The 26,283-nt window shown below is 41.7% G+C and overlaps 1 protein-coding gene across 6 annotated transcripts in view; it reads right to left on the minus strand.

Moving 5' to 3' along the window:
* LARP4B (La ribonucleoprotein 4B) overlaps positions 1–26,283 on the minus strand; it is a 122,267-nt gene that overhangs the window by 35,605 nt on the left and 60,379 nt on the right. For 5 of the 6 annotated variants that reach the window (XM_034929857.4, XM_063607225.1, XM_034929854.4 and 2 more), the window contains exons 4-6: positions 19,188–19,335; positions 18,808–18,948; positions 28–106 (exon numbers count right to left, since the gene is read on the minus strand). In XM_034929857.4, coding sequence (XP_034785748.1) covers positions 28–106; positions 18,808–18,948; positions 19,188–19,335 — 368 coding nt within the window. Of the gene's footprint in view, positions 1–27; positions 107–18,807; positions 18,949–19,187; positions 19,336–25,061; positions 25,133–26,283 lie in introns of all 6 variants that reach the window. The other variant, XM_008953086.3, reaches the window with a different exon arrangement.

A 26,283-nucleotide genomic window follows, 5' to 3' on the forward strand; every position in this document is an offset into this window, starting at 1 on the left:
TACTAGAAAAACCACCACCAGCCTTACCTAGATAAGCAGAATTCCAATGTTTTTTTAAGTACTTCTCGGGGGTCTTCCTGGCTGTCTGGTTGAGACTCATTTCCTCCTACATAAAAGTAATAATCAACTTAGGAAAACCGGCTTAAAATTTAGGAAGCAGATAATTCAGTACAGCAGTTCTAATGCTTTCAACTTACGTTCTGACACAACTACATAAGTGTATCCTAAGTAAGAAAAATGCTACTTTACCTATCAAAAAAGTAAATCATGCAAAAAAACCTATCACTTTATCCCCCAAAACAAAAACAGCACAGTTTAGAAAAATAATCTAAGTCTCATTAGCAGAGTTCAGCAGGGGCTTTTTCTACCAGAAATGACAAGTGTAAGCTTAGTTAATGCCTTGTCTCACTGCAAAAAGAATTTTCAAGTAACCTACACAAACACAAACCCTAAACAATAATAAAATACAGAGGAAAAAATTAAAACAACAACAACAAAGATAACCAGCAAAAAACCAAGGCTGGAGATCAAACAGGCTCTAGGACTAGACAGTTTCTACAACAGAGGCTTCAATTTGCCTTCCAACTTCCAGAGTCGAAGGAACAAGTGAGAATTGTCATGTTACAGAATTCCTGTAAGAGAATGATAAATAAACCAGATCTTCAAGAGGAAACAAAAGCTGGTTCTAAATCCTGGAAGAAATTTCTAAGAAGATGCCAGAGGGCATGGTGTGTGTGGTCACAGGCAGCACAGGGCTGTGAATTTGGAGCTCTAGAAGACACTGCATAAACTGCTGGACTCCGGACACTGCATAAACAGGTATTTTAATAATGTTGCGATGACAGGCACTGAAATGCTAAGAACCAAGTTTTTCCTGCCTTCCTATATAAATTAGCATGGTACAATCATATAAGAGCCATGCTAACACAAGAGACACTTGTATGTTAAAAGTCAAAGTTAAAGACCATGAAAAGACAAAGACAAAGTGGGGCGTTCAGGACAAATGAGAGGGACAGAGAGTTTGTATGGTGTTATACAATGAGCTTAGTAAAAATCCACCCCCATCAGCAAAAAGAAACCAAAACTGCTAAAGTAACCATAACACAAAACCAAACCATGGGACTCAATGAGACTGAAAATGGAAAATTGAAAACACAACCTGATGCCACTGTCCATCTAGACTAAGGTGTCTCCGGGTCACTCATCTAAATTCACACTCCACTCCCCATGTTTAATAGGTATTTACTAAATATTTCCAAGTGCCAGGCACTACTGCAGGCTCTGTGAATTCAGCCTGAATAACGCAAAGCCTGTGCTCTCGTGAAGCCAACACTCTGGTGGGAGAGGCAGATAACAGACAGTTAACCAGTAACTATACACATCATGTCAGAGAGAAACGGACACTGAGGAAACAACCCAGGATGAGGGGCAGCAAGGCCTGGTGCCATCCAGACAGGAAGTGCCATATGATCTGATAGAGGAGGGGTGGGGCACGCAGGAAGGTGGGAAGTGTGTTCTAAATGGGGAGCCTCAAGCACAGGGGTCCCAAGGTGGGGCCTCTCAAGGGGTAGAGTCCAGCAGTAGGAGGCCAGCACAGCTGAGAAGAGGGGTGACAGACACAGTAAGAAATGAGGTCACAGAGGCTGGTGTGTGTGAGTGAGATCAAGGAGGACGTTAAAGTAACCTAAACGTAATAGAAAATCAATTCAAGGCTGACATTTTGAAAATATCTCTCTGGTTCCATGGTGTAGACAGACTGTGAAGGCACCAGCCAGAAGATAATGCAATCACTGAGGACAGGGCACTAGGGAGGACTCTCCAAGTGATAGGTGGTGCCGAAGCCACAAGGGAAGGAAGAAAAGCAGCCCAGGACTGAACCCGGGACACTCCCACCTTCAGCAGGAGGCAAGCGCATGAGGGCCAAGGGACACAGGCTCACAGCCAGCAAGGTGGGAAGACCACTAGGATACTGTGAAGTTAGGAGCCAAGAGAATCATCCACTATAACATGACACAGTAGAGCCAGGTAAGTTAAGAAGTTGAAACTAACTACTAGATCTGGCTGCACCAGGGTCATTAAAGAGCTCGACAAATGCTGCTTAGGACAACTGTCTACCTGGACTGGACTCAAGAGGGAATGGAAGCAAAGAGACCTGGACTGCACTCAAGAGGGAATGGAAGCAAGGAGATGGGACAGCAAGCAGACAGCTGAAGTGTTCTACAGTGGAAGATGGGCTGCCCGGGGTGGCTTCACCTAAGATGAGAGATAATACCACCTTAGAAAGATGGGGAGTGACCCAACCATGCAAGAAACACCTGGCACTGCAGACAGAGGACACTGAGGAGCAAAGACAATGACAAGTGAGACGGGCTCTCAGGGAGACTGGAGGTTGGGCACATGGTGTTGGTAAGACACAGGCCATCTGCCTCCAGGTAGATGGAGTCACAGGGGCTAGGTTAACTTTCCCTTTAAAACCACCAAGAAACCAAATAAGACAGATGAAATGACAGTTTTCCAGATGTGGGACATAGAGCAACAAAGGACATAGATTCCTATGTGACATGAAACTTTTTTCTTTTTTTTTTTTGAGATGGAGCCTTGCTCTGTCACCCAGACTGGAGTGCAGTAGCGCGGTCCTGCAACCTTGGCTCACTGCAACCTCCACCTCCCGGGTTCAAGTGATTCTCCTACCTCAGCCTCCTGAGTAGCGGGGATTACAGGCACACACCACCAGGCCCAGCTAATTTTTTTTGGTACTTTTAGTAGAGACAGGGTTTCACCATGTTGGTCAGGCTGGTCTCGAACTCCTGCCCTCGTGATCTGCCCACCCCTCAGCCTCCCAAAGTGCTGGGATTCCAGGCGTGAGCCACCGTGCCCAGCTTGACATGAGACATTAAAGTAACCCCCACAAGTCCAGCCCACTGCCCTGAGGGAAGTCCCAGGCTGTGCCCAGGGAGTGGGAAGTCAGGTGGGAACCCAGTGTATGGCTGTGTGGAAGAGAAAAAGAGAATGCAGGAGATGGGGAGGCTGATTGCATAGGCCAGACAGCAGGAGGAGCTCCAGAGAACCACAGGGCCCAGGGCCCATCACGTTGTCGGCCAGGTTCTTTGCAAAGCACGGATGTGATGAAACTACCCAAGGCTCGTGGAAGAACCACCTGAGGGGATCAGAAGTATAACAATATATGTCATTCACGTGCAGAGCCTGAAATGGTTAACCCTCCCCACCAGAAAATCTTGTGATTCCCGGAGCCCTGCCTCGGTGATAGGAAACAGGCCCCACACAGCACCGTCCCACTCACACCTAACATCTTAAAAACAAGATATGAAAGGATCACACTGTTTCCAAGAAACCTGGCTGCATCCCAGAACAAATATCAAATATTTAAAGAAATACAAAAATACTAAGCCCTGAATACAGTAAAACTCAATCTAACTAAAAATTACCATGCATGCAAAGAAAGAAGCAGGAAGATATGACCCATGACAATGAGAAGTATCAACCAACAGAAGCCAATCCAGAACTGACACAGATGTTAAAATTAACTGAAAAGGATGTTAAAAGTTATCATAACTGTATTCCATATGTTCACGAAGTCAGGTAAGGACATAAAAGTTATTAAAAAAGAAAAAAAAAGAAAAAACTTATAGAGATGAAAACTCCAAAGTCTGATATTAAAAATACTTGATGAGATTAACAACAGGGTAAACATTACAGCAGACTCGGGAACCTGAAGACACAGTAACAGAAGCTTCCCAAAATCAAACAGAAAAATGAGAAGCACAACCAGCTCAGAGGATCAGTAAGCTGCGGACAACATCGAGCAGCTCAGCTCAAGTGTAACAGCAGACCCTGGCATAGTCAGCCCCCAACACAGAGAAAATCTACACACAGGAATAGAGAGCACCAGAAACCACCATGACATGGACAAACACGTATGCTGTTTTGCTTGTTATAGTTTAAATCTCTTTTAAAAATAACTGACTTTTAAATAAAAATAAAAACAATATATTGTCAGTTTATAGCATAAGTAACTGCAAAAGGCATGATGACCAAAGCATCCGGGCCACGAGAGAAACGGCGGCAGACTGCCCTGATGCTGTGCTCTATGTGAAGCAGCACGCAGCCACCTCAAGGTAGACTGTGTTAGCCGGAGGAAGTGGAGCAAAACGCAAAGAAATCATTAAAACAGCGAAACAAAGAAGAAGGCTGCTCCAAAGGAAAACAGAAAAAAAGGGAAAGAGGAACGAAGAACACATGGGACAAAAAGAAACAGAACACGTCTAGCACTCAATCTTGGTTTCTGATATCACTGTCCAATGAAGGACCCAGCGCTCCTTGGAGAAATGGCTGATTCTAAGGCTGAAACAAGGAGAAACAAAACAAAACAAAACAAAACAAAACAAAACAAAATAACCACAAAAAACCCTATGTTGATGGGGCATGTCAAAGGGAGCCGACCAGAACTCCTGATGGCCAAAGCTAAAAGAACAATTTGAGCAACAAAATAAAGCAGTATTGGATTATAACCAAAAGTATAAAACAAACATTCTGGAATCCACACTGCTATAAAGAGTTGAATAAGTAAATAAATAAAGGAGAAGAGACAAATCTCCCATACATAAGAATTTTAAATAATTTACGAAGATTCGTGTCCTCATGGAGGGGGACCATAAATCCCCAACTCCTTAAGTGTGGGCTGTACGCAGCGACTTCCTTCCAAACAGTACAACATGGAAATGGGGAGGGAAAGGGTAACTTCATAGTGAGAAACCCAGTAAACAGCCAGGTGATCAAGATCAACACCAACAGTGGTAAGTCACGTTGACAATGTGCACCCTTGATATATGTGATAAAAGTGGTGTTTTACCTTCTCAAACCCATTACCACTATAGTATCATAATGAGGAAAACATCAAATTCTAATAGAAGAGAATGTTGTTACAAAATACTTGACTAGTACTCTTCAGAACTATTATATCAAAACTACCACAAACAAGGAAAGCCTGGGAAACTGTTACAGCCAAGAGGAGCCTAAGGAGACGTAACAATGAAATATAATGTGGTTCTCAGCTGAGATCCCGCAACAGAAAAAGGACGTTAGGTTACGATGTATCGCTACTGGTTCAGTGATTGGGACAAATGTACCATATTAATGCAAGATGTCGGTAATAGGAAAAACTGGGTGCCAGGTATATGGGAATTCTGTGTGTTCAATCATCTCAATTTTTCTAAGTCTAAAACTATTCTAAAACAAATAGCAAGATGAGAGACCTAAACCTAACCAAAGCAATTACCACACTAAACGTTAACGTTCTAAATAGAAGACAAAAAAGCAAAACCCAAATGTTATGTTATCTACAACAAATGCACTTTATTAAATACACAAATAGCTTAAAGTAAAAAGGATATAAGATATACCATATTAAGGCTAGTCAAAAGAAACCTGGAGTGATTACATTAATGTGAGACAAAGTAAATTGAGAGCAAAGACTATCACTAAAGATAAAGAGAGGGGTCAATGAATCAAGAGGCCACAAAAAAGTCTTCAAAATACGTGAAGCAAAAACTGATAAAACTAAAAGGATAAACAGACAAATGCAAAAATTAACAGAACCTTTCTTTCAATAGTTGACAGAACAAGTAGACAGAAATCAGAAAGAGTACATTAATCTTGAACACTACCACTCAACTTGACCTCATTAACACTGACAAAATATTCCCCATAGCAACAGCAAAACACATATTCTTCTCAAGGACAAATGGAATATTTAACAAGACAGCCCATATTTGAAGCCATAAAATAAGACTTAATATATTTAAAGAAATTCAAGTCATACAAAGTATGTTCTTTGACCACAATGAAATTAAACTAGAAATTAATAAAAGCAAGATCCCTGGAAAACCCCCAAATATTTGTAAACTAAATCAAATATCTCCAAATTATCTATGAGTCAAAGAAAAAAAATCAAAAAAGAAATACAGTATTTGGAAGTAACTGAAAATGAAAACAATGCATCTAAATTTGAGAGATTCTGCTTAAGCACTACTTATGGGGAAAATAGTAAAACTAAATGACTATATCAGAAAATAAGAAAGGCCTCATATTAATGAGCTCTGCTTCCACCTTAGGACACAGAAGAAAGGGTAAATTAAACCCAAAGAAATCATAAGAGAGTATATTACAAACATCAGAAGAAAGAATGAAATAGGAAAGAGTAAAACAAATGAGAAAAATCGATAAAATGAAAACACTAACTTTTTTTTTTTTTTTTTTTTTTGAGATGGAGTTTTGCTCTGTCCCCCATGCTGGAGTGCAATGGTGCGATCCTGGCTCACTGCAACCTCCGTTTCCTGGGTTCAAGCAGTTCTCCTGCCTCAGCCTCCCGAGGAGCTGGGACCACAGGCGCCTGCCACCACAGGCGGCTAATTTTTGTATTTTTAGTAGAGATGGTGTTTCACTATCTTGACCAGGCTGGTCTTGAACTCTTGACCTCACGTGATCTGCCCACCTCGGCCTCTCAAAGTGCTGGGATTACAGGTGTGAACCACCGTGCCCAACAGAAAACACCTTTTGATAAGGTCAATAAAACTAACAAACCTCTACCCAGACTGATTGGGATTATAAAGAAGACACAAATTACCAATAACAGAGATGAGTGATGTAACATGACTACAGATTTCACAGGTGATAACAGAGTATTATGAACAACTCTGTGCTGTAAATCCTACAACTCAGATGAAATAGACCAAATCTTTGTAACTATATAAACCAAAGCTCCCTCAAGAAGAAATAAATGAGTAGCACTATGAAAACATAAACTGTAGTTGAAAGCTTTCCCACAAATAAAACTCCTGCCCAGGTGGGACGCGGTGGCTCATGCTTGTAATCTCAGCATCTAGAGAGGCTGAGGTGAGCGGATCACTTGAGCTCAGGAGTTTGGAGACCAGCCTGGGTAACATGGTGAAACTCCATCTCTACAGAAAATACAAAAATAAGCCAGGCGTGGTGGTGTGCTACTGTAGTCCCAGCTACTTGGGAGGCTAAGGCAGGAGAATCGCCTGAGACCGGGAGGTTGGGACTGAGTGAGCCATGATGATGCTACTGCACTCAAGCCTGGGTGGCAGAGCAAGACTCTGTGAGCAACTAAACTAAGTAAGTTTAGTAAGTAAGAAAGGAAAGAAGAAAAAAGGAAAACTCCTGCCTACATGACTTGTTTCACTTCCTCATATGAGGGTGAAATAATACGTAACCTCTTCCAAAAACTTAAATAGAAAGAAAAACACTGAAATGAAAACTAGAAACCAAGATCCCAGGTGTAAAAATTCTAAGCAAAGTTTTGGTAAATGGAATCCAGTAGTATATCCAAAGTATACTGTATCATGATCTACAGAGGTTTAGACCACGAATGTTGGTATCACATTTGAAAAACAATTAATACAATTCATCCGAACACACTAAAAAACAACAAATATATGCCCATCCCCATAGATGACAAATTACAATATTCATTCCTCATAAAAATCTCTCAGCAAACCAGGAAAAGAACAGTGCCTCATCAATATATAAAGGGCACAGACCTAAAACCACCACTAACGTTATACTTCATGGTGAAATACTGAGTGCCTCTTGTAAGACCAGAGACAACCCAAACGTTTGTTCATTCTTTCCACTTCTGTTCACCTTTGTACTGGAGGGCCTATCTATTACAACGGGGCAGGATAAAGAAATAAAAGGCATCAAGATTGGAGAGAAAGTAAAACAGTCTTCATTCTAAAATAATCCAATCATCTATGTAGAAAATCCAATGTAATCTACAAAAAAGTGTCTAAAACTAATAAGTGAGCATAACAAAATTTCTGGGTTTGGACTCAATACATAAAAATGAATGTTTTGATATACTAGTAACAAACAACTGCAAATACAAATTTTAAAAATCACTTACAATAGCACCAAAAAATATAAAATACTTATAAACTGGATAAAAGATGTAAAAGACCAGTACACTGAAAACCGAAAAATACTTCTGAGAGAAATTAAAGATCTAAACAAGTAAGAGATACATCTTGTTCATGGATATTGTTCAGATGTCAATGTTCTCCAACTGATCTATAGATTCAGTGAACCCCCCAACAAAAATCTCAGCACTTTGTAGATATTAACAACCTCATTCTAATTTGCATGGAAATACACAGGAACTGGAATTTAAAAAGTAACTATGAAAAATAGAGTTGGAAGGCTATCACTACCTAATTTCAAGAATTATTAACAGTACAGGCATACCTCAGAGATATCATGGGTTCAGTTCCAGAGTGCTGCAATCAAGCAAATATTGCAATAAAGCAAGTCACACAAAGTTCTGTTTTCCCAGTGAATATAAAAATTATGAGTACACTAAACTGTTGTATATTTAATGTGAGATAGCAGTATGTCCTTAAAAAAAAAACTACAATACCTTCATTTAAACATACTCTATTGCTGGCTGGGCATGCTGGCTCAGGCCTGCAATCCCAGCACTTTGGGAGGCCGAGGCAAGTGGAACACCTGGGGTCAGGAGTTCAAGACCAGCCTGGCTAACATGGCAAAACCCTGTCTCTAATAAAAATACAACAATTAGCTGGGCATGGTGGCACATGCCTGTAGTCCCAGCTACTTGGGAGGCTGAGGCACAAGAATCACTTGAACCCTGGAGGCAGAGGCTGCAATGAGCTGTGATCATGCCACTGCACTCCAGCCTAAGTGACGGAGTGAGATTATGTCTGGAAAAAAATAAATAAAAAGAATCTATTGTTGGAAAATGTTAACGATCATCTGAGCCTTCAGCAAATAATAATCTTTTTTGCTGGTCCTGCCTTGATGATGAGGGCTGACTGTTCAGGATGGTGGCTGCTGAAAACTTGGGCGGCTGCGGCAATTTCTTAAGACAACAGCGAAGTATATCACGTGGACGGACTCTTGCTTTCACCAAAGATTTCTCTGCAGCGTGTGATGCTGTTTGATATCATTTTGTCAACAGTGGGACTTCTTTCAAAATTAGTCAATCCTCTCAAACCCTGCTGCTGCTTTATCAGCTAGGTTTATGGAATATTCTAAATCCCTTGTTGTCATTTCAACAATATTCACAGCGTCTTCACCAGGAATACATTCTAACTCAAGAAACCATTTTCTTTGCTCATCCATAAGAAGCAAGTTTTACACATTCAAGTTGTACATGAGATTGCAGCAATTCAGTCATATTTTCAGGCTGTACTTCTGATTCCAGTTCTCTTCCTATTTCTACTACCTCTGCAGTGACTTTCTCCACTGGTCATGAACCTCTCAATGTCCTCCATGAGGGCTGGAATCAACGCCTCTGGTTAATGTTGACATTTTGGCCTTCCCTCATGAATCACAAATGTTCTTAACAGCATCTAGAATGGTGAATCCTTTCCAGAATCCATCAGAGGAACCATGATCTATACAGCTAGAGCCTTATGAAATGTATTTTTTAAATAAGAAAATTTGAAAACACAATGACTCCTTGATCCATAGGCTACCGAATGGATGTTTTGTTAGCAGCCATGAAATCAACATTCATCTCCTTGTACACCTGTCAGAGCTCTTGGGTAACTAGGTACATTTTCAATGAGAAATTAAAATCTGAAAAATCTTTTTTTTTTTTTTTCCTGAGCAGTAGGTCTAAACAGTAAGCCTAAAATATTCAGTAAACCATGATGTAAACAGATGTCCTGTCATCCAGGCTTTGTTGTTCCACTTAAAGAACACAGGGAGAGCAAATTTAGCATCACTCTTATGGGCCCTAGGATTTTCAGAATGGGAAATGAGGACTGGCTTCAAGTTAACGTCACCAGCTCCATTAGCCCCAACAAGAGAGTTGGTTTCTAATGTTGAAACCAGGATTAACTTCTTCTCTTTAGCTATGAAAGTCCTAGATAACATTTCCTTCTAATATAAGGCTATTTTGTCTCGATTGAAAATCTGTCATTTACTGTAGCCATCTTCATCAATTATCTTACCCAGATCTTCTGGATAACTTGCTGTTTCACCTTGCATTTTTATGTTATGGAGACTGCTTCTTTTCTTTAACTTCATGAAATAATCTCTGTGAGCTTCAAACTTTTCTTCTGCAGCTTCCTCACCTCTCAGCCTTCATAGAACTTAAGAGAGTTAAGGTCTTGCTCTGGATTAGACTTTGGCTTAAGGGAATAATTGTTGTGACTGGTTTTTCTATCCAGATCAAAGTTTCTCCATCTCAGCAAGAAGGCTGTTTTGCTTTCTTATCATTTCTGGGTTCACTGGAGGGGCACTTAGTTTCCTTCAATAACTTTTCCTTTGCATTTACAGCTTGGTTAACTGTTTGGCTCCAGAGACCGAGTTTTCGGCCTATCTCAGCCTTTGACATTCCTTGCTTACTAAGCTTAATCACTTCTAGTTTTTGATTAAAAGTGAGATAAGTAAAACTCTTCCTTTCACTGGAACCCTCAGAAGAGGGAATGTAGGGCTATTAATTGGCCTAATTTCAATACTGTCATGTCTCAGGGAATAGGAAGGCCCAAGCAAAGAGAGAGAGAGACAAGGGAAGAGCCAGTTAGTGGAGCAGTCAGAACACACACGTCATTTATATATTAAGTTTGCCACCTTAAATGGTGTGGCTCCTGGCACCCCAAAACAATGGCAGTAGTACAAAACACCAAAGATCATCGATCACCACTAGCATTAATAATAATGAAAAGGCTTAAAATATTGTGAGAATTATGAAAATGTGACACAGAGACATGAAATGAATACATGCTATTGGAAAAATGGTGCCAATTACTTGCTTGATGCAGGGTTGCCACAAAACTTCAATTTATAAAGAAGGTGGTAGCTGCAAAGCACAATGAAGAGTAGCACAATGAAGCAAGCTCTGCTGACAATCCAAGCAGTGCACTATTGGAGTCAAAGCGGGCTAGCGCATCAATGAACAGAACAGACAGTCCAAAAATAAATCCAGACCTACGTGGACAAACGACTTCTGAGAGAGGTGCAAAGGCAACGCAGCAGAGAGAAGTCTTTCAACAAACAGTGCTGCAATAGCTGCAGATTCCTATGCACAAAATGAAAATAACTTTGATCCATATTTCATATCTTATACAAAAACTAACCTAAAATGGACCTAGAAATGTAAAATCTAAAGCAATTAAACTTATAGGAGGAATATAAACCAAAAGGAAGAGCCATAAAAGAAAAAAATGATAAACTTGATTACACAAGAAATTTTAAACTGCTTTTCAAAAATACTCTTGGGAGAACAAAGTACATTGCGTATCTGGACTTATATCCAAAACATATAAATAACTATCAAAAGTGAATAATAAAACAACCCAATAAGAAAATGCACAAACAGGCACAACACCAAATAAGATATATGCATTACAAAAAAATGCTGCAACTTCAGGTTCTGCATGTGAGAAGCCTGGAAGTTATCACTCTGGTCTGACAAGTAAAAAATCTAAAAAGAACAATTAACAACTCTTCTTAGATCCTATGTAAAGTCACAAGGCAAACAACTGCTGCCAAATTGGACAGACAGACAGATAAACAGAGAAGCGATCACAACATATGGAGCAGAAACCTTTGCAGGAACCAGGGCGAGGACAGAAAACACTGTCCTGGAACTGATTAACTGCTGGAAGCTCAGGGTGGCCAAGTCTGAGAGTTAAAAACTGCAGGGAGTCTCAGTCATTGGCGGGTGAGGGGTTCCTGCACTTTTGTGAGTTATACTTTCTGGAGCTCGATCAGGTCCTCATAGTGAATACTAGAGAAAAATCCCTTTGTGCTTCCGGCACGGGTAGGAGGAAAGTAACCATTTTGAAAAATACCAGAGCACTCTGTTCTTCTTAACAAGGTCTGCCCTCAGGAAAGACAGTTTAACCACAGTCCAACTTGCTGGGGTTTAATCAGAGCAGAACATACCTAGAGGAAGGGAAACACCTAGCTCCTGCCTCCTCTGGTCATGCTGCCCCACCTAAGAGGGGAGGAAAGAAGAGAAGCTCCTGTGAGCTTCACAGTCCAGGGCCCGGGCTCACTACAGACTTGAGACTCCCAGGCCTCTTATGGAAGGCGTCCCCTGCCCACACATCACCCCACAGCACTGAAGGCATAGTCACCACAGTGCCTTCCACCCAGCACGTCACAGCTGGCTCTCAAGAAAGTTACAAGGCATACACAAAGGCCAAAAACACAATGTCAAGAGCAGAGCAAGCATTAGAACCAGGCATGACAGAGATGTCAGAATTATGAGACAGGGAATTTAAAAGAACTAGGATAAGATGCTAAGGGCTCAAATGGATAAAGGAGACACCAGGTAAGAACAGGTGGGCAATGCCAGCAGAGAGATGGAAATCCCAAGGGGGGGAAAAAAACTGTGAGAGATGAAAACTACTGTAACAGAAATGCAGACTGCCTTTGATGGGCTATTAGGAGACTGGACATGGATGAGGATCTATCAACAGAAACCTCTGCTGGCACTCAGAAAACAATACCCCAAAATGAAGGCCTCAGAAACAAAAGTTTTTTGGGTCTTGTTTTATGTCCTTGAGAGCTTGAACTGTGACCAAGTGGGAGCACTCTTTGGTCTCCACCATTGAGGGAGGTACGATTTTCGGATCAGGTCAGGTGGCCGGTCTGAAGACAGGAACCCAAGACTTTTTGTTCTGCATATGTCAAGCGCTCGGGAGTTTGTCTTAATAACAGGTCCCACGTGTAAGGGGCTTTTGTCATCTCAACTCCTGCTGCCTGGTTAGTCTGTGTCAATAAGAGTCTTTGCTGATTGAACTCATTCCTGACAGTGAATGTTTTGTGGGAGGTATCTTTGGAATTGCTTCTTCTATGTCCTCTCCAGGATCTATCCTGGACTTTATACACCACTGAAAATTCTAAATGTCAATGGCCAAAAGATGGATCCTTTAAATTAGAATTGTAAATTTAAAAAAGGATTTTAGAAATCTCATCCTAAACAACTGATAAAAACATCAAGAGCAAAAAGGGTGCTTGGCATCACTAACCACTAGGAAATGCAAGCCAATTTCTAGAAAGACCCAACAGTGCTATGGTTAGCCTTAAAAATTCTCTTTAAAATTAAAGAGCAAAAATCTGACCTGAAACAAAATTAAAAATTTTTTAAGCTTAAACTCCTACTTTGGATCCCCCTGTTGGTTAACAATGAGGGCTCCTCTATATTCTTGTAGGCCCACAGTTAAAATTCCAGGCTTTCCCTGCGGTGGCCTATTAGACACACAGCCCAATGCAACAGAAGAGAGGGCCGAGAAAGAAATCCTTGCATACATGGCCAATTGTTTTTTTTAACAGGCGTGCCACGACCGTTCTATAGAGAAAGGGCAGTCTTTTCAATAAATAGTGCAAGGACAACTGGATATCCACATGCAAAAACAAAGTTGGATCCATACTTTATACCATATACAAAAATTAACTCAAAATGATCAAAGATCTAAATGTAAGACCCGAAACGATAAAACTCAGACGAAAACACAGACAAAACCTTCATTATAATAAATTCAACAATGTTATCTTAGATATGACACCAAAGGCATAGGCAGCCCAACAAAAAATAAACAAACTGAACATTATGAACATTTTAAATTTTGTACATCAAAAGACACTTTGAATAAAATAAAAAGGCAACCCATATAATGGAAGAAAATAATTGTGATTGATGTATCTGATCAGGGATTAATACACAGAATATATTGAGAACTCCTAAAGACATTAACAAAAACCTGATTCAAAAATAGGCAAAGGATTTGAATAGACATTTATCCAAAGAAGACAAATGGCCAATAAGAACAAAAAGGGTGCTTGGCATCACTAACCATTAGGGAAATGCAAGCCAAAACTACAAAGATATACCCACTAGAATGACTACTATCAAAAAAATCAGAAAATAGGCTGGGCGCGGTGGCTCATGCCTGTAATCACAGCACTTTGGCAGGCCGAGGCAGGCAGATCACCTGAGGTCAGGAGTTCGAACCCAGCCTGGACAACATAGTTGAACCCTGTCTCTACAAAAAATACAAAAGTTAGCTGGGTGTGGTGGCTCACGCCTGTAATCTCAGCACTTTGGGAGGCTGAGATGGGCAGAGGTCAGGAGTTTGAGACCAGACTGGCCAACATGGTGAAACCCCGTCTCTACTAAAAATACAAAATTTAGCTGGGCGTGGTGGCTCACACCTGTAATCTAGGCTACTTGGGAGGCTGAGGCAGGAGAATTGCTTGAACCCGGGAGGTGGACGTTGTAGTGAGCTGAGATTGCTCCAGTGCACTCCAGCCTGGGCAACAGAATTATTCCATTTCAAAAAAAAATCAGAAAATAACAAGTATTGGCAAGGATTTAATAAAACTGGAACCCTTGTACACTGATGGTGGCAATGTAAAATACTATGGCCTGTATGGAAAACTGTATGGTGATTCCACCAAAAAAAGTTAAACATAAGAATTACCATATGATCCAGAAATTCTACTTCTGGAAGGCAGTTCGGCAGCTTTCTACAGAACTAAACATACTCTGACCTTATGATCCAGCAATCACACTCCTGGGTATTTACCCAAAGGAGTTAAAAACTTCCTTCCATACAAAAACCTGCACATGAATGCTAACAGCATCTTTATTTGTAATTGCCAAAACCTGGAAACAACCAAGATGTCCTTCAGTAGGTGAATGACTAAGTAATTTGTAGTATGTCCAGACAATGGAATGTTATTCAGTGCTAAAAAGAAATGAGTTATCAAGCCTTGAAGACATGGAGGAAGCTTAAATGTATGTTACTAAATGAAAGAAACCTATCTAAGAAGGCTACATCCTGCAGTATTCCAACCCTATGACATTCTGGAAAAGGTAAAACTATGGAGACAGTGAAAAAACCAATGGATGCTAGGGGTTGGGGGGAGGGAGGGGTGAGTAGGCAGAACACAGATGACTTTTAGGGCCGGGAAACTACTCTCTCTGATGCTACAATGGAGGGTACACGTCATTATACATTTCTCCAAACCCACAGAACGTACAACACCAAGAGTGAGCCCTCATGTAAACTGTAGACTCCAGGTAATAATGATGTGCCAATATAGGATCATCAATTATACAAAGGCACCCTCTGGTGAGGGAGTGTGGATAGTGAAGAAGGCCATGCATGTGTGGGGGTGGGGAGAGGGGAGTATATGGGAGATCTCTATACCTTCCACTAAAACTCGCTGTGAACCTGAAAGTGCTCTAAAAAAAAGTCTTTTTTTTAAAAAGGATGTTTGATAGCATTAGTCCTTAGGGAAACATAAATTAAAGCCACATTAAGATTCTACTGTCTCCCTTTTACAACAGCTAAAATTAAAGACTGACCCTGAGGTCATAAGGGTCATAAGGATGTGGTGCTTTAATCCACCACTGGTTGAGAATAGAAAATGGTACCACCACTTTGGAAAACTGCCTTACCATTTCTTAAAAGGATAAACATGCCTACCAGATGATCCAGCTACTCCATTCCTAGGTATTTTACCCAAGAGAAATGAAAACATATGTTTATATGAAATCTTGCTGACAAACGTTCATTTTTATGAACACTTTTTTTATTGGCAAAGCCACATTTTGAAAACAATCCCAAAATCCACGAATAGGGGAATAGAAAAACAAACTGTGATCTATCCATATCATGAATACTTCTCAGCAATAAAAATAAATGATTAATTCATGTTACAACATGAATCAGTCTCAAAAATAGTAACCTAAGTCAGACAAAAACAGTACACACTGTCAAATTCTATCACACGTCTGTTGTCCAGCAACTTGTGGGGCTGATGCAGGAGGATCTCTTGAGCCCAGGAGTTCCATCTTTTTTTTTAAAGAGAAAAAAAATCTACGAAATGCAAACTGACATATAGTGATAGAAAACAGACCACTGGGCCGGGCATGGAGGCTTACGCCTGTAATCCCAGCACTTTGGGAGGCTGAGGTGGGCGGGTCATGAGGTCGGGAGATCAAGACCATCCTGGCTAACACAGTGAAACCCCGTCTCTACTAAAAATACAAACAATTAGCCGGGTGTGGTGGTAGGCACCTGTAGTCCCAGCTACTGGGGAGGCTGAGGCAGGAGAATGGCGTGAACCCGGGAGGCAGAGGTTGCAGTGAGCCGAGATCACGCCACTGCATTCCAGCCTGGGTGACACAGCGAGACTCCATCTCAAAAAGAAAAAAACAGACCACCGGTTCCACGGAGAAAGGAGAGGGCACAGGAAGCTCTTCCTGGTGTTTGGGATGTTCGTGATCTTGATTGTGCTGAGGATTTTACAGGTACAGAACAACTTATCAAACTGGGTGGACAAAGCAAAGAGGAATGAAAGAGGCAACAAATTAATAATGTATTATTTCCTCAATTGTCCTTAAGCTACGGAAAATCTGGGGTATACCTGAAGTATATGATGTTTATTGTACATCGGTTATGCCTCACTAATGCTTTATAGGAGTGAGAGAGGGAGTAGGTGGAGGCAGATGAAGGAGGAAGACAGAGTAGAAGGTATTCTTTTTCTTCTTTTGAAAATAGTTTTAAATACCCCTTTTAAAAAGAATCACCTTTTGAAATTAAACTTTCCAGAATATACTTTAACATGTTGTTATTTCACTTTTGATAATGTTCCCTATCTTCTATCTTCAGACAGATTTTAACATGTTATTTCACTTTTGGTAACGTTATCTATCTCCTGTCTTCAGGCAGATTTTCACAAGTTATTTCATTGTTGATAACATTACCCATCTTCCATCCTCAAGACAGATCTTCACATCTGTCTACCTCCTATCTATCTTCCATCTTCTGTATAAATTCTGACCCCAGTTCAAGATTAGGTCATTTCAATTTAGTCTGAAACTTAAATTGTTTATTTTGAACCATTTTACTTCCTACCATTAGGATTCTCACTCCCTCAATGTATAATGCCTTTTTATCTTTTGTAAAAATCTGTTTTAATGATGAGCATTCCTTTCCTTTGCCATCTTAAATTCAATGGACTCTAACATGACTCCAGTTTATCCCAATGTTCTGCCATTCCCAAGTCACTAACCAGTTACTGGTGAATTAACAAGGGGGATGTAATCAAATTACATTGCTGAATACTGGCCTTCCTCAGATTTAGAAAACTGCTCATGTAGACGGGAAATTCACTTTATGCAAATTCAAGATGGCAAATTTATATTTACAAGAAACAAGCATGGCTTAATTTTTGTACCTTTATAAATACTTGATTCATTTTACCAAACAATTATTTAAAGCAATAAGCTCCACTGAAAAAAAAAAAAAAAAAAAACAACCGTCACAGAACATCTACACATTTTCCCTCTTAAGTGACAGTTTCTGACTTTGACAGTCTTAAGCCAATGAAGTCATTCTGCATGGCTGTGCCTTACAGCATCGAGGTCTGGCCTCTCCAGCCCTGCCCAGTGCATTCCCTGGTCACTGGGATAACGAAAAGTCCATGGCAAGTGGGGTGGGGGAGGGGACAGGGACTGGTTAAGAACAATTGTGGTAATAAAAATGAAAACATGAGAGGCCGAGGCGGGCAGATCACAAGGTCAGGAGATCGAGACCATCCTGGCTAACATGGTGAAACCCCATCTTTACTAAAAATACAAAAAATTAGCCGGGCGTGGTGGCGGACGCCTGTAGTCCCAGCTACTCAGGAGGCTGAGGTAGGAGAATGGCATGAACTCAGGAGGCGGAGCTTGCAGTGAGCCGATATCTCGCCACTGCACTCCAGGCTGGGTGACAGAGTGAGACTCCGTCTCAAAAAAAAAAAAAAAATGAAAACATGAAAAAGTTCCTGCATTTCCAGTAATGTGTGGTACACTCCATAACTGGGCCTGAACATCTCCTTTCCCACCTACTCTCTTCCTTTCCATTTTTTAGCCACTACTACATACTAAGGTACTTACAACCCTACATGAGAACAACAGAGATTCTATCCAGATGGTCTTACGTTTGCTTTCCTCCAAGCCATTCTTTCACACTCCTGCAAAATTTACCTTCCCCAAACAACTTATTTTCTTCATGTCACTCATTTCCTCATCAACAGGAAAGAAGTTCAAATGTGAATGGCTTCTAAGACTTGCAAATGGGGCCTCAATTGCCCCTACCTACAATACCACAGCATTCCCCCTCTATCCCCCTCCCTTTACCCAAACTGTCTTACTCTCAAATCCAACATTAACGTTCCACCTCTGCACTTTTACTGACACTTCGCACTACTAAATAGGTTTCATTTTTTTTTTTTGAGATGGAGTCTCGCTCTGTCGCCCAGGCTGGAGTGCAGTGGTGCGATCTCGGCTCACTGCAAGCTCCGCCTCCAGGTTCACGCCATTCTCCTGCCTCAGCCTCCCGAATAGCTGGGACTACAGGCGCCCGCCACCACGCCCAGCTGATTTTTTTTTGTATTTTTTTTTTAATAGAGACGGGGTTTTACCGTGTTAGCCAGGATGGTCTCGATCTCCTGACCTCGTGATCTGCCCGCCTCGGCCTCCCGAAGTGCTGGGATGACAGGCGTGAGCCCCCGCGCCCGGCCCAGGTTTCATCTTTTGAGACCTTACATTCTCCATTGCACCTCCCTAACCAGGGCCTCTCATCTTCTCTGCATCCACATAAGGGTGAGTTTAAAGTAGAATTAAAAGCAGGCAAAGAAAGACACATTGTGTAGAGAATGTTAATACTCTAAATAAAAAAAATAAATAAAGCAGCCCATATTCCCTGGGAAAATGCACCCATAAGATATGTTTACCTGTCTCACTATTTTCAGGCAGAGAGTCATATTCTGAGGGACCCAGAGCGAGAGCGTTCATGTCTGCTGGGTCCGACTCCTGCGGGTCTGGCAATGCGGCATTCTCATGGCCCTGGTCACCAACACCATTGGCATCCGATCCTACAATTAGGAGTTTACCCCAAAAAGGCAGGGTTAGAAGCATAACTTTCTCTTAAAACAAAGCTTACACTTGCAGTGACTCAACTTCTTTAGACTGTAAAAGACCTCTGGGCTCTCAAGCACTGCCACATACCATGACACAGTTATGAATGAACAACATCTTAAAGACAGATTAAAATGGCAACAAAAGCACAGGCCTGAAAGCAGGGGGCTGCACACCATGGCCATGCTCAGCTTACCCTGCGGGCCACGGTCTGCGTGGTGGCCAGCCACCTCCTCCCATGCAGCACTCACACCGTCAGCAGCACTGCTTGCTTCCAGATGTAACACAGGAGCCCCCCACACTTCTGCATTAGGGTTCAGCTCTGAAACCTTAGTTGCTGGTACCTAGGAAGAAATGTGAGATAGACATTTGTATCCAAATGTCAACCAAATACAATTTTACTCATTAATGCAGAGTTAAGAGACATCAGATATAGGCTCCAAAGGCTCAGCCTACGTATTTATACACACCTTTGGAATGAAATCAGGTTCAAAATTAAAAAAAAAAAAAAAAAAGCAGTCAGAATTCCATTAAATTCCCCCCAAGTTTTAAGTTCCTCCTCCCAAGACCAAGGCTTGCAGAGATGGGGAAGGACAGGCCTGCCACCAAAAGATTCAGTGTTTCACAAACTATACCTGAGGAATAGCTGGTGACTTCCTAGACTCCTAATAAAATCACAATTCAGGGTTTTACAAACTTGAATACAATGCAGATGAATAAAATTCTAATTAGAAAGCTTAAACAAGTCAGCAGTGTGTGGTGGCTCACACCTGTAATCCCAGCACTTTGGGAGGCCAAGGCGGGCGGATCACCTGAGGCCAGGAGTTCATGACCAGCTTGGCCAACATGGAGAAACCCTGTCTCTACTAAAAATACAAAATTAGCCGGGCGTGGTGGCGTGTGCCTGTAATCCCAGCTACTCGAGAGGCTGAGGCAGGAGAATCACTTGAACCCAGGAGGCGGGGGTTGCAGTAAGCTGAGATCGCACCACTGCACCCAACCTGGGTGACAGAGCAGAACTCCATCTCTAAAACAAAAAAAAGAAAGCAAGCTTCAAAAAGTCACATAAACAAAAGGTGTAGAAGATGAAAATTGCTCCTAAGAATGAAGGTGTTCTAATAGGTCTGTCAGGGATACTACAGGATAAGAAAGCTCAGGCATCCTTTGAGGAAGAAGATAAAATATCTCATATTTTTCACAGAACTACCTGTTCCCATTCCCAATAGAGCTTCAGTATCACCTTGAAAGAAAATCCACAGGTGACCATGAAGCTGCTAGTCCAGTGTTCTGGACAACGGGCTCTCAGATCACTGGGGCTGAGGCCAAAGCTGCCATGGACAGCTGTGGAACATGGGCTAAACCTCACCTGGAAGACAGCACAACAGCATGATGCCTGGCACATACCAAGCTCATCGGCCATCATGACAGTCACGCATGCTCAGTTAGTCCCACAGGGCAGTCCTCTACTCAAAACCCTCCCTCATCAGCTTGGCTCATTTGGAGTAAAAGACAAAGTTCCCACTGCAGCCACAGCGCCCTCCTGTGCTCACTGCTCCCTGGCCTTGTCCATTTCCAGGCACACTGACCTCCTTGCTGTCTCTGGGCACACTGGCACTTTTGCTCTTCCCGTCCGTCTGTCCAGAACATCCTGCCCAGAGACTGGGGACTGGTGGTCCTTCCTGACACAGCGAATAAACCCACAAAAAAGTCCCCCACCATGTGGATACTCCCTACTCCCCTGATTTTTCTGATACAAGCCTTTCTTATGCTTACATAAGCACTCCCCAAAGCCTAAAGAAAAGTCAAATGTCCAAACACACAATCCTTCAACAAACTTACACATGATTTGCCTTTTCAAATGTACCACCCACCTTCACACCACAGTGCAGGAAGTCAAAGCTTCTGGAGGAAGAGACAGGTCCCTGGTCCCCGGTGCCCCTTGGACCCAGGCTGCAAGCTGGGAGCAGTTACACTGCACTACCCCAGCATGCAGCATAGACACACCAGTTTCTGCGGCCCAGAACACAGGAGAAGGGCTGGAAAGCACCACCATGAGCCATCAAATAAACAATGGGTGCATTAACAATTTTTAAAAGACAGAATAAATCCACATTGGCTCAGGTGATGGGGCTGGTAGTAAAAAACATAAAACTATTTCTGAAACTGAGAGAAGGCAGCTGATGTGGTTTGTTCATTCCTGCTCCTCCAGTCACTGGACCACCAATGAGCATCATGCCCATAAAACCAGATGTTTAAATGAGTATCTATCTGGAATTCTTTTTACTTTTTTTTTTTTAAGTACTGGTGATAGGGCAAATTATTGGGTTCCTTCAAGAATATTATAATCAAGAAGCACCAATTCTTCAATTTTCCCTCTTGGATTGCATCTAAACTTCATTTTTGGCTTCTGCTTCTGCATAGTGTTACTTGCCCTCTTCTCTCTCATCCACCCATCTGTCCAACAAGTGCCTCTGACATGTTCACCAGCATGCTTGTGCCAGGCATGGCACTGAGCTGGCAGGTCTGATGGTGAAGGAAGCAGACAGGAGCTCATGGAGCTACATGAGGGGGCAGGAGACAGCCACAGGTCACCCACAACACTGCCTCTGGCAGCGTTTACGCCGCTCCACCTGATCTGTTGTCTTTGTAAATTCATTTCTCTATTCTCTTTCCTACTCTAATACTTCCATACATCATCTTTCCTAATTAGACCCAGTCTGTTTTCACCACCACCACACAATCCAGTTTTCCAGCCTCAGTTCCATTCCATCCACTTAGCTGGCTCCCCTCAGCTCATGCACATACTACACGTGCTTTAAATTCCCAACACTAACTAACAGTAACCTTCTCTATTATTAGTACCTTTTGCAGTTGACTGTCCTATAGTACCAAAATACATTTTGTGGTTTATTAATACAGACCAACAGCACTTTGAAAGCAGTGACAGCATGGCTGTTGGGGCTCCCGTGGCCCTCGTGTTCCTCCTATTCCAGGGTGGCAGTCACCATGGGCATTTTCCTCACTGTAGTACTGCTGATAGCCAGCACAGTCCTGAATTCAGTAGGGAGGTGCTCAAGATATATGAGGAATGAATCAATGTTTAATAAATAACATAAATTTATATTTTCCACTATTTGACAACTTCTGCAAGGTTTTATGCCACAAATGACTAGGACTCTACCCTTAACCAATGACTACCTCTTAGTGAAGAAGTCCAAATCAAGTGTATGCAGTTAGGAAATGTTCAATCAATACTGTGACTGAAGAGATGTCACCAGGAATGAAAGAATGAAGATGTCTTTTAAGGCTTAATGACATTCAAGGATCTACCACGTGCTGAGCACATTCTACGCACTTCCTTGTACTGAATCAGAACAAGTCTTGGAGGTCGTTATTCACTGGACTCATTTCACAAATGAAAAAACCAAGGCAGAGAAAGGTTGAGTAACTTCCCCATAAAAACGATGGTAATTAGAAAGTTAGATTCTAAGCAATTGCGTTCAGCAAAATTCAACACTCATCAAGAGTTCATTAACTTATAATTCATGAGAAATAGTTTGTATTAAACAAAGATCTGAATCTCCTACTATTTCTATAAAATATGGTTATTCTCTTGCAGTAATATGGAACTCTAAATGGTTATCAAGAACTCCAGCGTCGGCCGGGTGTGGTGGCTTATGCCTGTGATCCCAGCATGTTGGGAGGCCAAGATGGGCAGATCACTTATGGTCAGGAGTTCAAGTCCAGCCTGGCCAACATGGTGAAACCCCGTCTCTACTGAAAATACAAAAGTTAGCTGGGTGTGGTGGCACACACCTGTAATCCCAGCTACTTGGGAGGCTGAGGCAGGAGAATCATTTGAACTCAGGAGGCGGAGGTTGCAGTGAGCTGAGATGGTACCACTGCACTCCAGCCTGGGTGACAGAGCAAGACTCCATCCTTGAAAAAAAAAAAAAAAAAAAACTCCAGTGTCGTCTGCTTGACTATAAGTCTTATTTTTCCATTAAAAATGTATGGCTAAGCAATGGTTATTAAAACCACAGGCAAGCTGACCTTAACAGCCACATTCCAAAGTGAACATGCCTGAGTTCTGATGCTTTAAATAAACCCTTCCACCCCACCCCATCCTGTGCGAAACAATATGCTCCACTTTGAAAAATAACGTATCAATTAATAAGTTTGTATAACTACCGATACGAGACAGAACAGTCTCTCTGACAAGTTACTGACTAGGAACTGGAGTGATTAATGCTGGAGAAGGGGGACTGGCCGGTGAGGTACAGAAAGCAGGTGAGAAATAGGGGAAAGAAACATTGCATGCAAGCACCAACCACTCCTACAGATGCACTAAAAAGCTTAGTAATTCAGGGCAATTTGCTGACTTCAGAACCATACAAGGCTCTACCTCCAGTTCTTTATTTGTGAAATGGAGTAATAGCTGCTATATTAAGATTTGCTTAAAAAAAAAAAAAAAAGACAACTGTAACAGCACTTTCAAAATTGAAGCTCTGAAAGGCAAGGCACCATCGTTAAACATGGTAACGCCTCGTATGAGAATACTGTTTGGGAATACCTCATAATGGAAAAGCTAATTTAAAACTGGAAGCACACCTCTCACTTAGGCATCATTTATGCTCTTTGTTGATGTCTGAGGCAGTGACACTGGTAACTAACTGAAAATTATGTCACTTCTGTAAAAGATTAACTGCAGATTATCTTAAAGATGTAGTTTTATACTGTTTTGCCTCCACAACTATTTAAGGAGCAAAACTAATGAATTTGAACATAACTCTCTCCAGAAAAACTCCCAGTGTGGGCACGGAAATAAAAGAGGTTGATGGATCATTCCTTACACTACAGAAGGGGATTTCTACTTGTTTATTTCCATATAGTAAGTGTTGACATTTGAGCCATCTCTACCTCCTTAATATCAATACTTTTCCTTGCTTCATTGCCCACAAAAATCATGAATAAACCACTGGTTGAATAATGAGATCTTGCTACTCTGAGTATGTGCTTTCAATCACACTGCTTCGATAAATGTCTGTTTTGTGAGGAAAACTAATTTCCTGTTGTTGAATGATGTTGACATTTATTACAGAATTTCTGGAAAGATGCTCAAATTAGCTGCCCATAGAGTCATTTGCTAAGCTTCTTCCAAACCAGAGGGACAGCCTTATCTCGGGGTTCTGAAAAAGAAAGAGCTCCACAGTAATTCTAACTGCAAGAAGACAGAACCAAGATTTCATAGGCAGTTAAAAGCAGCAAATTCTACCTGCCTCAGACACATACAAAGATATAAGGAAGCACAGATTTTTAGGTAAGTTTGTCTTCTGCAGTGTGACTTATACCTTCAATGGGCTCACATGCTTATCGAATCAACTACACTGCCCACGAGATAAGACGCCCTCAAAGGGCTCTGACAACACTGCGGCCAGGAAGACAGAAGAGCTGGCAAAATTCACAGACAGAAAAAAGTCAACACAGAGCTCAGGGCATGCTTTAGTGCTAACAAGAGTTTGCACACAACCGCTGTCTTAAGTACACCAAACAAGAATTCATATTCTCCAATTTGGAAATCATTAATGTTATAGTAATTCACAGCCATATATAAGCATTCAAATAACTACCCACTGTTTAGAGTAAATCTTTATTAATTTTAAGTTAAAAACAATTAAAATTGGCCAGCCCGGTGGCTCATGCCTGCAATGCCAGCACTTTGGGAGGCTGAGGCGGGTGGATCTCCTGAGGTCAGGAGTTCAAAACCGGCCTGGCCAACATGGCGAAATCCCATCTCTAAAAATACAAAAATTAGCCAGGTGTAGTGGCACATGCCTGTAATCCCAATTACTCGGGAGGCTGAGTCACGAGAATTACTTGAACCCGGCAATCACTTGAACTTGGGAGGTGGAGGTTGCAGTGAGCTGAGATCACGCCACTCCAACTTGGGTGACAAAAGTGAGACTCTGTCTCAAAAAATAATAATAATAATAATAATAATAATAATAAATTAAAATGTATAGCCCAGCATACCGCAGCACAATAGTAAACACACAGAAAACATACTTACGAACTGTCCGTCTCTATCATGCCATCCCCAAACAACACCGTCCTCTGACACCGGTAGCTGAGGAGTGTTTTCTGAAAACAAAGCAATTTCCAAGGCCTGTGGCTTATGGTGCAGATCCTCACTAAATATTGTTTCACCTTCTAGAGCACCTTTTGTGACTGTATTAGTCCAGAGATAGCCCATTTGATATCCACCACAACCACTGGCCAGTCTTTCAGAAAATGCTGGGTTTCCTAACCCTCCCATCGGGTAATAGGAAAATTCACTCAAAAAACGGGAGACTCCTTCTGGGAAACTCTGCCAATCCACTTTTGAGGGATGTTCACATCTATTTAGGACACCTTCTGTGAGTGATAAAATGTGGCCACTACTTGGTACAATCGTGTCTTTGCTGTCCACGGGGACAGCGGGAATCCCCTGCGCTGCATCGCAGGGGGCAGCTGTGTATCTGTCCGCTAGGGTGGGATCAACACCGACCAGAAAGAAATGGCCACTGGGAGTGTCACGTGACTCTATTTTCTCAAAACTCACCTTAGCATTTCCCATAAAACCCATTTCACCATTTAAAGTCGACTGTGTAAGAGTGGACTTGGCGTTTCCTTCTTTGAAATGGTGTGCACGTTCACTCGTCCCACATGGACCCAGGCAGTCAGTAATTCTGGGGTCAATACTATCTTTCTCCAAATAAAGTCTCTCTTCCTCTTCTTTACATGTTAGTTTTGGTTTACTCAACCCTGATGTATTATTACCAAAGATACCAGAAGCTTCTTCAATTGATTCAGAGGAAATTCCCTTCCATTTGGGGCTTTTACCACCACTAACAGAATTCTCTACTATTTCTGACTTCTGTATAACTGGATTAACACTTAGACTGAAAGGTGGTAACACACTAAGAACATTATATTTGCAGTCGTATACTTGGTGTGTTTCATAACTTTTTTCTATTTGATTAGTTTCAAAATCAGCGTTCTCTGTTGCACTAGAACTAACGCAGGAGAGTACATCCTGACTTGGCACTGCCTCATGTCTTTGTGTACCTGTTTCCCACTCATAGGTTGTTTTAGAATCTGACTCGACAGTCTCTATGTCATCTTCACTTGTCTCACTATACTCTGCTTGCAGTGATTCTTTTTCACTACCTTCTAACCTTTGAGGGTCACTCAGCTGGTCTCGTGACACACTGACTGAACTCTTCACACATATTTCACCCTCTGTTTTGTCA

This window comes from Pan paniscus, chromosome 8, assembly GCF_029289425.2.
Source record: "Pan paniscus chromosome 8, NHGRI_mPanPan1-v2.0_pri, whole genome shotgun sequence".
Classification (NCBI taxonomy): Eukaryota; Metazoa; Chordata; class Mammalia; order Primates; family Hominidae; genus Pan; species Pan paniscus.